General features: G+C 48.2%; 1 protein-coding gene across 1 annotated transcript in view; it reads right to left on the bottom strand.

Moving 5' to 3' along the window:
- The window catches only part of DSCAML1 (DS cell adhesion molecule like 1), a 321,326-nt gene that overhangs the window by 30,801 nt on the left and 278,385 nt on the right, over positions 1-12,140 (bottom strand). The window contains exons 13-15 of the mRNA XM_035008726.1: positions 9,229-9,396; positions 7,854-7,924; positions 2,478-2,718 (exon numbers count right to left, since the gene is read on the bottom strand). Of these exons, the coding sequence (XP_034864617.1) occupies positions 2,478-2,718; positions 7,854-7,924; positions 9,229-9,396 (480 nt within the window). The remainder of the gene's footprint in view (positions 1-2,477; positions 2,719-7,853; positions 7,925-9,228; positions 9,397-12,140) is intronic.

Raw genomic sequence — 12,140 nt, forward strand, 5'->3', positions numbered from 1 at the left:
AATATAATTATGGAAAAGACACTATTGCTAAAGCAGGGGCCCTTGAATACCCCAGGAGGAGTGCTAATATTGCCAGGAAACGATCAGGATCTGACAGGCTAACGAGGGCCTTAATTAAGTATGAAAAACTGCTGAGCAAATGCTGCTGGAAACTTCTTCCCTCTCTCCTCTTTTGTTTTGAAAATGACTCTACAGCCCGTGCTGATCTCTCCCTGTTGGAAATTCTAGGTCCCCCACCCCCGAAGCCGGGGAGGTGGTGCACTGCTGGACGCCTGGCCTGGCTGTTTCCTGGGCCGGCCCTGGTGGACGGCAGAGAGTATGTGGCCAGCCATGGCGGTGTGGGCCCGGGGCAGCTGTCCCCCTGGACACGCCTTCCCCGGGCATCCTGGGTCCGCGTCACTTGGTCCTACATCCAGCCTTGCTCCCAAGCGAGAGACGATGGGGCGAAGGAGAAAGAGTATGGGATTCAGGGTCTGACCTGGATTTTGAGCCCAGGCTCTGTTCTTTAGGTGACAGGTGATCCTGGACAGGCTACTTAGCTTCCTCGAAACTGGGCTTCTTTTATGGGTTGGTGCCCTAGCTGTTGGCGCTGTGGATCTCACAGGCAGGTGCCCCCTGTGCCAGGAGCACCAGCAGCACCCGGGAATTTCTCTGAAATGTAAAATTAGTTCAACGGGCTAAAGCAGGAGCTGAGGGGAGGTGGGGGGAGGGCCCAGCAATCTGTTTACAGCCCTCCAGAAGGTTCTGATACACACTCAGGTTTGAGAACCACTGGCTTAGAGCACCACTTGGGATGAGTACTACTGGTGTGAAGAGGTAACAGGTGGATCCCCTCCCCCAGCCAGGCCTGTGGCCAGCATCGCGGAGGGCTGGAGTCGGTGTGGAATGACGGAGGGGGAGGGGCACTGGTTGTCTTCTGGTCCCTCACATCCCTCCCCCGGGGGTTCTCTGTGCCCCTCTGCTTGCTATGTGCCTTTCCCTCTTTCTGTGTTCTCCCATTCCCCAGGGACTCAGTGCTTCATCCCAAAGCCCAGCTTGGGCCCTGGAGCCACTGAATGAGAATCTTGGGAGATGAAGCCGGGGCATCGGTATTTTTTTAAAGCGCCCCAGATAATTCCAATTTGCAGCCAAAGTTAAGGACCACTGGTATGAGCTAATCTACTTCCAGGTGTTTCTGATCTGATGTATCCTTCCTCCCAAGGGTGTCTACGTTTTCAGAGAAGATGACCTACGGAGAAGGCATTGCTTAACCTAAATTCCAGAATGACTCCCCCCACCCCCCACCTCCCCCAACTCAGGACTTTAACTCACAACCCTGAGATCAAGACCTGAGCTGAGATCAAGAGTTGGTTGCTTACACCTGGGTGGCTCAGTCAGTTAAGCATCTGCCTTTGGCTCAGCTCATGATCCCGGGGACCAGGGATCAAGTCCCGCATCAGGCTCCTTGCTCAGCGGGGAGCCTGCTTCTCCCTCTGCCTGCCGCTCCCCCTGCTCGTGCTCGCTCGCTCTCTCTCTCCCTGACAAATAAATAAGTAAAATCTTAAAAAAAAAAAAAAAAAGTTGGACACTTAACCTACTGAGCCACCCAGGCGCCCCAAGGAATGACTTTCTAATGGTGGAATGCTGGGTATTCTGTTGGCATTATGCCCTTGGGATGGTGAGTCCCCTCCCTCTGCTGGGGCAGGGTCAGACCCAGCAACGGTTTTCATCTCAGACTCTGGTTTTGGGTTAGGGCATCAGGAAAGAAGCTTAGGAGAACGCTCTGCTTCTTTTGTCTGCTCTTTGGGGGCTGCAGGCCTCAAGGGCCACATCTCCTCTTTCAACCCAGCACAGGCTCAGGTACAGCTGGCCCTTCTCTGTGCTTGGAGAGCAGGCACACCCCTGCTTCCTCCTAACCCTGTCCTCCTGAAAACTGGGCCCTGTCATTTACTCATCAGAGTGTGGAGTCCTCTCTAGTCCTCAAAGAATCACGTTTTAAGCAGTGGGCTCTAAAGCATCTGCCACATGGATCTTGGAATTTCTTAGCCCCTGTTTCATCTCCGGCCCTCAAATAGGTAGTGGACAGGTTCCAGCCCAGAAGTACAAAGGTAACTTGGGTTCTGCCCCTTTTCCAACCTGCAGGTTGTGAGGGAGGAGAAACAGGACCAGGGTGTAGAGGAAAAGGGCCTGGGGAGAGAGAGGAGTGAGGGCCAGAATGAGGGAGCAACACGGCTGGAGAGTCAGGTGGGTGACAGGCGGGGCTCAGATGGGCAGAGCATCAGCCAGCAATGGATAGAGTGTTGGCCAGTGGATTGAGAGGCCTGGGGGTGCTCGAGGGACCAGCATCTCTTGAGGAGCCAGTGGGCAAGAGGAGATGGAGTGATCCAGGGAGCCTGTGTGCCTCCCCGGACTGTGACGGGGCCCAGGAGCAGTGGAGGGCCCCGAGTCCTCGCTGGCAGCCCTGGCTCGCACCCCCCACCCCATGCTCGTGCCCTCACCGTCCTCCAGGGTGGTGGCATTGATCTCGCTGGATGAGGGCCCTGTGCCAGCCCGATTGAAGGCCTGGACCACCACCCCATATTGGGCGAACTTCTTGAGGTTGTCCAGGGTGTAGACCTCACTGTCCCCGGTGGCTTTCATCTCCACGATGCTATACTGTCCGTTGCTGCCAGGGCTGTTCTCCCTGTAGCCAATCTGGTAGCCCCGTATGACGCCATTCTGCAGCTCCTTCTTGGGCGCCTGCGAGTGGGGTGGGGGAGGGGAGACAAAGACACAGTGGGGCTCTGAGATGATGCTCTGAAAGCCAAAGTCAGATCATGTCCCTCTTCTGTTCCCAACACTCCAAAGGCTCCCATCTCTCTTGGGATGAAAACCAAAGCTCTTACAAACACAACATAACCCTATACGATCTGACCCCTGTTAGCTCTTGGGTCCATCTCCTCTTCCCCATGCTTCCCCTGCTCCAGCATACTGGCCTCTCGTGGTTCACACTGGGCCCATCTCCATTTCAGGGGGAACGCTCTTTCCTTGGGTAGCCACACAGCTTCCCTCTTCACCTCTGTGGTGTCCTTGCTGAAACGCCCCTGTCTTTTTTTTTTTTTTTTAAAGATTTTATTTATTTGACAGAGAGAGACAGCGAGAGCAGGAACACAAGCAGGGGGAGTGGGAGAGGGAGAAGCAGGCTTCGCGTGGAGCAGGGAGCCCGATGTGGGGCTCGATCCCAGGACCCCGGGATCACGACCTGAGCCGAAGGCAGACGCTTAACGACTGAGCCACCCAGGCGCCCCAAACGCCCCTGTCTTAATGAGGCCTTCCTCACGCTCTTTATGTAAGATTGCTCCCTGCCCTCTGTTCCATATTCCTTACATTTCTTCCTGGTCCCCATCACCCCTGGGACCCACCTTTTCTTCCCCATGCTTTCTTTTTCGCCATTGTGCTTAGCACCACAGGACACTATTTATTTTACTTACGTGTCCATCTGTTCCCATTAGAATGTAAACACCATGAGGATGAAAAGTGTTGTCTGTTTTGTTCGCTCTTTGCTGTACTCTCACTGTCTAGAATGATGGCTGATATGTAGCAAGCCTTCAATCCACAGTTACTGAATGAATGAATGAATGAATGAATGAATGAATGACTAGGGGTATCATTTGACATGGGCTCAGGAGCCTGGGAGAAATGGAACAGTAGACAAAAAGTAACCAGCTGGAGAGGGAGATGAGCAATCAGCTTGAAAAAAAAGAGAGACCCACGATAGCACATCATACCCTCTAGGACAGCTACTGTCAAAAAATGGAAAACGACAAGTGTTGGCGACCATGTGGGCAAACTGGACTCTCGCACTGCTGGTGGGAATGCAAACTGGTGCAGCTGCCATGGACAACAAAGTTAAACACAGAATTACCATATGATCCAGCAGTTCCACTCCTTGGTACATACCCCAAAGAAGTGAAAGTAGAGACTCAGACAGGGACTTGCACACCCAAGTTCACGGCAGCGTTATTATTCATAAGAGCCAAAAGGTGGAAGCAACCCAAGTGTCCACTGATGAATGAATGGATAAAAAAAATGTGGTCTATAAATGCAATGGAATATTATTTAGCCTGACACTTAGCCTATTATTCAGCCAGAATGGAATTCTGACACAGGATACCACGTGGCTGACCCTTGAAAACATCATGCTAAGTGAAATAAGCCAGACACAAAAGGACAAATGATGTATTGTCCAGTTTCTATGGGGTCCCTAGAACAGTCACATTCACAGAGTCAGAAAGGAGACTAGAAGTTTCCAGGGGCTGGGGCAGGGAGGGGGGTGCTTATCAGGGCACAGAATTTCTCTTTGGGATCCTGAGAAAGTTCTGGAGGTGGATGGCGGTGATGATTGTACAACTAACGGTGAATGTACTTTATGTCACTGAACTGTGCACTTAGGCATGGATAAAACGGTAAATTTTATGTTAATAAAATGGTACATACATTTTACTACAATTAAAAAAAAAAAAGAGTCCTTGACTTTGGTGTGTGCCCAGCCCTTTGGAGCATGTAGCTAGAATGCCCCGGACATCATGGCTAGGGGCTGGGGTGTGTGGGGGCCGAGGCCTGAAGCCAGCCCCCAGATGGAGGGACAGAGGTGGACAGGACACGTGGTAAGAAGGGGGCATTTTGGAGCTCTGGCTAGGCTGGTGGGAATGAAGGACTGACCCTAGTCAGCCGGAAGAACAGCCAGAACTCAATGGCATGAGTCTGGGGGCTAGAAAACATACTCTTATCCAAAGCTTCAGCCTTGATATACAACCAGACACACACACACACACACACACACACACACCCACACCCACACCCACAATCCTGATACATCTCACATCCGGAATCACGACCCATCAAAGCAAACATCCTGATCTGCTTACCTACGTACAGTCAGATCGATTTAGACTCACAGATAGAAACTGACTCCTTGAGCAAGCAGACTTGCCCATCTATAAATTGAGAGAGAGCAGCCACCCCAGTGCATATAAAAACAACTTGAATCAGGGTTTTAAAGACAATGAAGTTAATTGAAAAGCCCACCTTTTATTATACTAAAAAATAGTGAGATAAAAAACAATTAAGTTAGTAAAACAGCCCCACTGTTTTTTTTTTAATTCAATGAATGTTGTAAATGAACTGCATTTACGCTCACTGTTAACTCAATAAAATGAAGTTTTTAATTTAACATACTTGTTTTGAACTCACTAAATAGGTGTGTGTGCGTGTGTATTTAATTGACTTGACTTTTTGTTAATGCCTGTATAATGTTTCTCTGCACTTGGGCAGTCCTGTTTGCTCGTTTGTAAGTGAGCAAATTCCTGAATTCTCCTATCTGCCCATGTATACCTACACACACACACTCACACACACACACAGACATCTATTATAGGCACAAACATATCTTCAAGAGTGATACCCCGTCTTCACAATGATGGATACTCTTGTGTTACACACACACATCCATATTGCCATGTACTGATATATACAACATACATGTCCATGTGACCAGAGCCATCTATACCATGATGATGATATACACCTGTGCAGAGCTCCACATAACATACATCAACATATACTGACAGAGGTCTTGGATGGGCATCCAGGCACACCCCGCTATATCCATATATATATATATATTCACATATTAATACAAATCTTGACAGATCTTCCTTCCCTCCCTCCCTCTTCTCTCTTTCTTTCTTCCTGTCTCTCTCTCTCCTCCCCCCCACTGCTCCCCTCAACCCCAACAGGCACACTCAGGATGTAAATCAATCTTAACAATATTTCTCTGAAGCATTAAGAAATCAATAGGGCTGATTGCAAATTTATGTCATAAAGCAGTGGCGATCCATCTCACGGAAAGAGTCTTAAAATGAAGTGACTTATCTTTCAAGTGAATCTTTATTTTTCATTAATCTGTTTCTTGGTGTTAAAAAAAATCCCCTGAGAAGTCAGGCCAAAATTTATTGATGGGCTGGTTCATTCTGAAGTTCTAACTTTCTAATCAATTTTATTTTTCATTACGAGACTTTGGAGAAATAAATCTGATTCTAAATTTTTATCGACCTCCTGGTCTGAGCTTTGTAGCCAAATGGCTCAGTGTTTTACATATGTATTCATTCCCTGCCCCCACCTCCTGGCTTCCTAGAGTACTCCTAGGACATGGGTCCAGAACCAAGATGCAGACAGACTTGGGATTATAGACTCTAGGCTTCACCCCCCGTTTCTGAGGGAAGCCCTGGAGCCCAGATCCGAATCTGAAGGAGAACCATGGCTCTGGGCATCTGCTAGGTGGGCTGTTTCCCAGGAATGACCAATGGCCCAGCCTGTGCCCCATTTCCATCCTGGTCATTTCTCTAGGGAAGGAAGGAACCAGGCTCTGCTGTGTGTGTGTGTGTGTGTGTGTGCTTAAAACACATTTGCTTAAAACAGCACACACACACACACACACACAAGAGTGTAGTCTTCTTAAGGATAATATCACTAAGCCCTTCTGTTGAAAGGCACAGAGGAGGACTGAAGTGCCTGAGCTTTTCCCATCAGAAGTTAGAGCCAGAAAATGACCTTGGAGGTCTGATCCCAGCTGCGGACGAGGCATCCCCCCAAGCCTCACTGTTGAGATGGGAATGGTCCGAGAAGAACATGTACGGGCCCTAAGAAAGCTCTCTGTTCCTGAGCTCCATGCAGTGGGCTGGGGGCTCTGGACCACGTAGCAGGGGAAGCTGCAGGCAGAGCCGGCAGAGGGAGAAGCAGGCTCCCTGCGGAGCAGGGAGCCCCATGCGGGGCTTGATCCCAGGCCCCTGGGATCATGACCTGAGCCAAAGGCAGACCCTGAACGACTGAGCCACCCAGGAGCCCCTGGACCACATACATTTAAGTTCTGCCTCTCTCACTACTTGAATGGCTGTGGGCAAGTCACCTTGCATCTCTCTGCCACGCCCTCCTCTGATAGATGGGGATACAAACACCTCTTCTAGCCCCCGTCCAGGAACAGAGGGTCAGACAAGTGAATGTAGGAAAATACTGGAAGCCTGGAAGCTGAGTGCAACAGGCAGCCGTCAGTACGGGTGGCCCTCCTGTGCCCAGGGCGGGGATGTGGCAGTGAGGCTAGAGTTTCCCAGGACAGGATTTACTGATCCTGCTCAACGTTATTCTGATCTGTTTCTCTGCCCAGCTGTGGGAACTCTTCTAAGGGTTTTCTTAAGTGACAGGGTCTTCTGATACCCTGTAGAATTCATAGGTCTCTACCCCTTCGAAATGGTTGCAGAACAGACTGGTCTGTTTTTTCCGCAGTTCATCCACCCCCAGAGGAAGGGAGGGCAGTTATTTTCACTCTGGTTTTACAGAGGAGGAAACTGAGGCCTGAAAACATCAAGACTCCTGTGTGCGGCCTCACTGGGAAAAAATGGAGGGTCATATCACCATACCTCCTGGCTCCAGTCACAGGGCCAAGACGAGGGGGGGGACCCTGTCCTGTCATCTCCCATTGTCCACAGGGCCCCCTTGAACTTTGTACAAAATCAAATCCAACTCCTGACCTATTACAACATGTGGGGTTGGGAAGAGAGGCCAGTGGGGTTGGGAAGAGGGGCCAGTGTGGTGGAAAAATCGTCTTCTCCTCCTTGGCATTGCCAAGTTCTGAGAGCCGAGGTAAAGAGAGTGGTGGGGGGACCCGACCCTTCTTCCTCCTGTCTTTCCTCTCCTCTGACCTCATCTGTTTAGCAAAAAACAGGCATGAGAATTCTCAGAGACTAGAGACTAGCAAGCTTGCTGGGGCTTCACTCCTGAGTTGAGGAGGGAGGAGGCATGGAGGCAGTTAGCAGGGAAATGCTTTTGCTCTCGCTTACCTTCCAGGTCACTTGGATACTCTGTGAGGTTACTGGCTGCAAGGTGACATCCATGGGGGGCCCATCGGGAGCTGGTGGATGGAGAAACAACATTACAAGTCAAGTCTTGGAAGAAAAGAGTCCTAGGTCCTCACTCTCATCCTCCTGAGCTGGAGAATTGCTAGGGAACAGAGGAAAAACTCATACATAAAAGCAGAGAACCTTCAATTGAGCCCCCTGACACAACCGCAGGGCTTACAGTTCCTCTCCTTTCTCCACGATTTGCTTAAAACAGCAAACAATGACAATGAAATATTACTATATATCCGGCAGACCGGCAACAATTTTTAAAAAGTTTGATAGTCTCAAGTGTAGGCAAGGGTGTGTTGGGGCAGGAATTCTTATATATACCCGCCATGGGAAAGCAAACTGGCTCCATACTTTGGAAGACATTTTGGCATTCTTGGTTAAAGGTAGAAGTATGCTCATCTGATGACTTTGTAATTCTGCAACTACTTAGATTCCATAGAGAACTCGCAAACCTCTGTAAGGGTACCGGTACAAAAATGTTCACAGCTCCAAACTGTCAACGACCCAAATGTCCATCTCTATGAAAATAGACCAAGAGGCTGAGGTATAACCATGGCAAGGAATACTACCCAGCACTGAAAATGCACAAATGATGAAACTCACAAAAACAGTATCGATCAAAACAAGGAAGACAACAAAAAAATATGTCAAGAATAATTTCATGAATACATGCCACTGGGAAATAAGCAAAACTAAACTAAATGCTTTATGTGTATATACATTGTAGTGACAGTGTAGGAAAGAAAAGCAAGAAGGGCTACTGGTTACTTTATGGGGAGGAACGGGAGGCTCTGGTCGGGAAGGGGAATGGGGAGGACCCCTGGCATGCTGGCAATTGATAGTGTGGGTTATACTAGTTTTTACTTTATTTTTATTTGTAAAGTTGCACACATATATGTACTTTTGGTATTATTTTATATTTTACAATAACAGGAGAAACTATAAGGAGAGAAAGCTTGTTTAAACTTTCAGACAAAATCCAAGACAAAGGTCACGGAAATTAATAGAGGGCACTGGTACTCTGCCCTTTGCAGATCTAGCATATCTGTCCTTTCTAGACAGGCTGGAGCCAGGGGAGTGAGAAAGAACCATGGACAGCTCCCCAAAGCCCAGCATCTACAGCTCTGCCTGGAAAAGGTCAAACAGAAGAGCCTCCAATGATCCAGAGGCAAACACAAATAAATACTTGGGATCTCTCCTTCCCTCTTGTATTGTAAGCCCACCATCAGTGGACAGGGTGGGTGTGGGCCTCAGATGGGCCTGATCCCCAGGGCCATGGGAAAGAGCCACAAGGCCAGGTACTCACCAGCCTCCTCCGTGCTGATGGTGAGCTCTTTGCTCGGCTCGCTGCGGCCAATCTTGTTGAAGGAGTACATGCGGATGCTGTACACAGATGCTGGGTGCAAGTCCACGATGTTGGCCTGGTTGATGGTGGGGGAGATGTTGCGTGTGGACTGCTTGAAGTCCCAGGAATCTGGAGAGAGAGCACCCATTTCAAACCATGGCCACGAAAACCCCGCAAACCTTCCCCAGCCTCAAGTCTCAATCTCCACTGTGGGACCCAGAAGAGGTCCAGCTCTACACAGACAGCAGCAAGAAGGCACAGGCCTTAACAACTTCACAAAGTGTACAAGGATTTTGTTCCATGAAGCTCAAAGAGACCAAGGGATGCCTGAGAATGTGAGCAGCAAATGCCCTGCCTCTCCTCTGCCCTGGGCCAGCTTGTGAGTTCAAGCCCCAGATGGGGGTCAGACGATATGTTTCCCAAGGCCCCTTCCAAGATCCCCATTTGCTTGCTAGCCCTAAGGGTGTGATTAGCCAGTGCCCTTCTTCCTGGCCTCCCACACCACATCAGTGACCTGTTGTAGCCATGAGATCCCTATCTACCCAGTGCCAAGGGTGAAGCCAAGTCTTCTCCCCCTTTTTCCTTCTGTACATGCCTCCATAGCTCTTTTCCTTGTTCACTTGTGTGGTGGTGGTCTTGAGTGCTACTTGGTCTTCGAGGGGACAGACCGAGTGCCAGAGTCCCCAGCGCAAACCCTACCCTCTTTCTCTCACCGGCAGGAGAATGCTGAGTCTTTAGGGTCAGGAGCCAACAGAGAGATGAGCATGCTCCTGATTCACCCAAGGGGACTGGCAGCCCATTCCAGGGCTGTTTAACAAAATTGTAGAAAGTGAAAAATACCAGATAAATGCCACTCAGGAATACTGTGACATTAAACATTCTTCCTCTCCAGAGGAATCCAGTCATTCATTCACTATATTTTTTGCTGTGCACCTACTGGGGGATTCCCAAGAAAAATGGGAAGGGCTTGCAGTTACAGCAATGTCTGAGCTAGGATCTTCCAAACCCAGAATTCATAACTAGATTACTTTATTGGCACTTCACTTTGAAAAGAAAAAAAGGCAAAGCACGAGAAAAAAAAGCTGATAGTAGGGCTTAAAAATCTTCTCGGGGCATGTCCTGATGTCACTATTCAGTCTAATTTTCCATGCCTTTTAAATCCACAGTAGAGGATCCTGAAAATTCTCAGTAGAAAAGATTAAATTGCATTCACTGCTGTTTAACCCCTAGAACAGGAGAGGAGGCAAGCATATTCTAGAAAGACTGTTAGGAAGACTTCTTTGCCTTTTTAAAAAAAGGCTTAAACCTGATAAATCAGTTCACCAGAAGAGACTATACCATGCCTTCAGATTCTGGTTAATTGAGGTCTTGATGGTTTTCAAAACACCACTTTTAGCTGCATAGGCTCGGCATCTGTGAAGGGCACTGGCCCAGCTCCCCATCTGCAGTTTTGCATTTAATTCTTTGGTTTTATGAGCCAAAGTCACAAATGCCAGGCTGCGGATGCTCAGAAACACATTATTTTCTCCTTGTCTTTTAAAACATCCCAGCCACCCAGAGAGTCACTCTGTGGCTGGGAGAGTTGCAAATATGTGCTCCTACCTGCTGTGGGTACCTCTTCGGTTTGGGAGGGAATGGACTAGCAACATGGTGGCGGGCGTTCATTTCTCTCTGTGGCCTCCCGGGAGCGGGTGCAAGCTCACACACACATCATACTTGATTTGCCCATGTTTATAGGAGAGGGACAATAATCACGAGTCAGTGAGTTCATTTTTGATGAGGGCAGGCAGAGGGAGGAGGCCCACATGATGTGCCTGAACACAGAGGGGCTAAGGAAAAGATGCACCAATATATATACATTTCATTAAAAGAGACCTGCTCTCCATATTGGTAAGAAAGTCTTACGAGTATTTAAATGCATGATCAGAGTTACAGACCATGGGAGGTGTTGTGGGTTGAAATTTACATAAAACTGACATTTTCTTCACAATAGGTTCAGATTATTATTTCCTCATTTCTTTTTACCAGCATCACAGCAGTGATAACGTATCCCTCTGTGTGCTTGAGTCACCTGGTACCGATTTGTCCCATTACAGTGGATGTTGGGCGCCTGGGTGGCTCAGTTGGTTGAGCAACTGCCTTCGGCTCAGGTCATGATCCTGGAGTCCCTGGATCGAGTTCCACATCGGGCTCCCTGCTCGGCGGGGAGTCTACTTCTCCCTCTGACCCTCCCTACTCTCATGTGATCTCTCTCATTCTCACTCTCTCAAATTAAAAAAACAAAAACAAAAACAAAAAACATTACAGTGGATGTTGACCTCGATCACTTAGCTTAGGTGCTCTTGTCAGCTTCCTCCACTTACTATAAAGTTACTATTTCCCCCTCTGTCATTAACGAGGGTCTTGGAGGGCTTCACTGAGAGATGCGAATAAACCATCACATTCTCAGTTTCTCTTTGCTTTGCAAAATGAAGTCTGTCACTTTTGTTTACGTGGAGATGCCGGCTTTTGCAGTTGGGATTTTAGTCCATCAGGCCTCGGGCCAGTCCATTATATTCCACACTCATGTTACAGACATACTCTTCTTTATTACTTCTTTGTATTTTCAAAAAAAAGTCTACAAGAATCGCATTATTAATGTATGTCAAGTGTGTTAAGTTTCTAAAATATCACTCAGCACACGATACAAATTTTCAAAGAAATAGAAGATTCAGAAAAACTGCTCTAATGTATTTTATCTCAAGGTGTTCATCTCCCTAGTGTGTGTGCAAAACACAAAGAATATAATCCAAAAATAGATTTATAAGATTTACACAATTGAAAATAATCTTGATTTCATGGACAGGACAATTTTCTTCTCTATCACTTTTAGT

This window comes from Mirounga leonina, unplaced genomic scaffold (assembly GCF_011800145.1).
Source record: "Mirounga leonina isolate KUSES-001 unplaced genomic scaffold, KU_Mleo_1.0 Mir_153, whole genome shotgun sequence".
NCBI classification, from domain to species: domain Eukaryota; kingdom Metazoa; phylum Chordata; class Mammalia; order Carnivora; family Phocidae; genus Mirounga; species Mirounga leonina.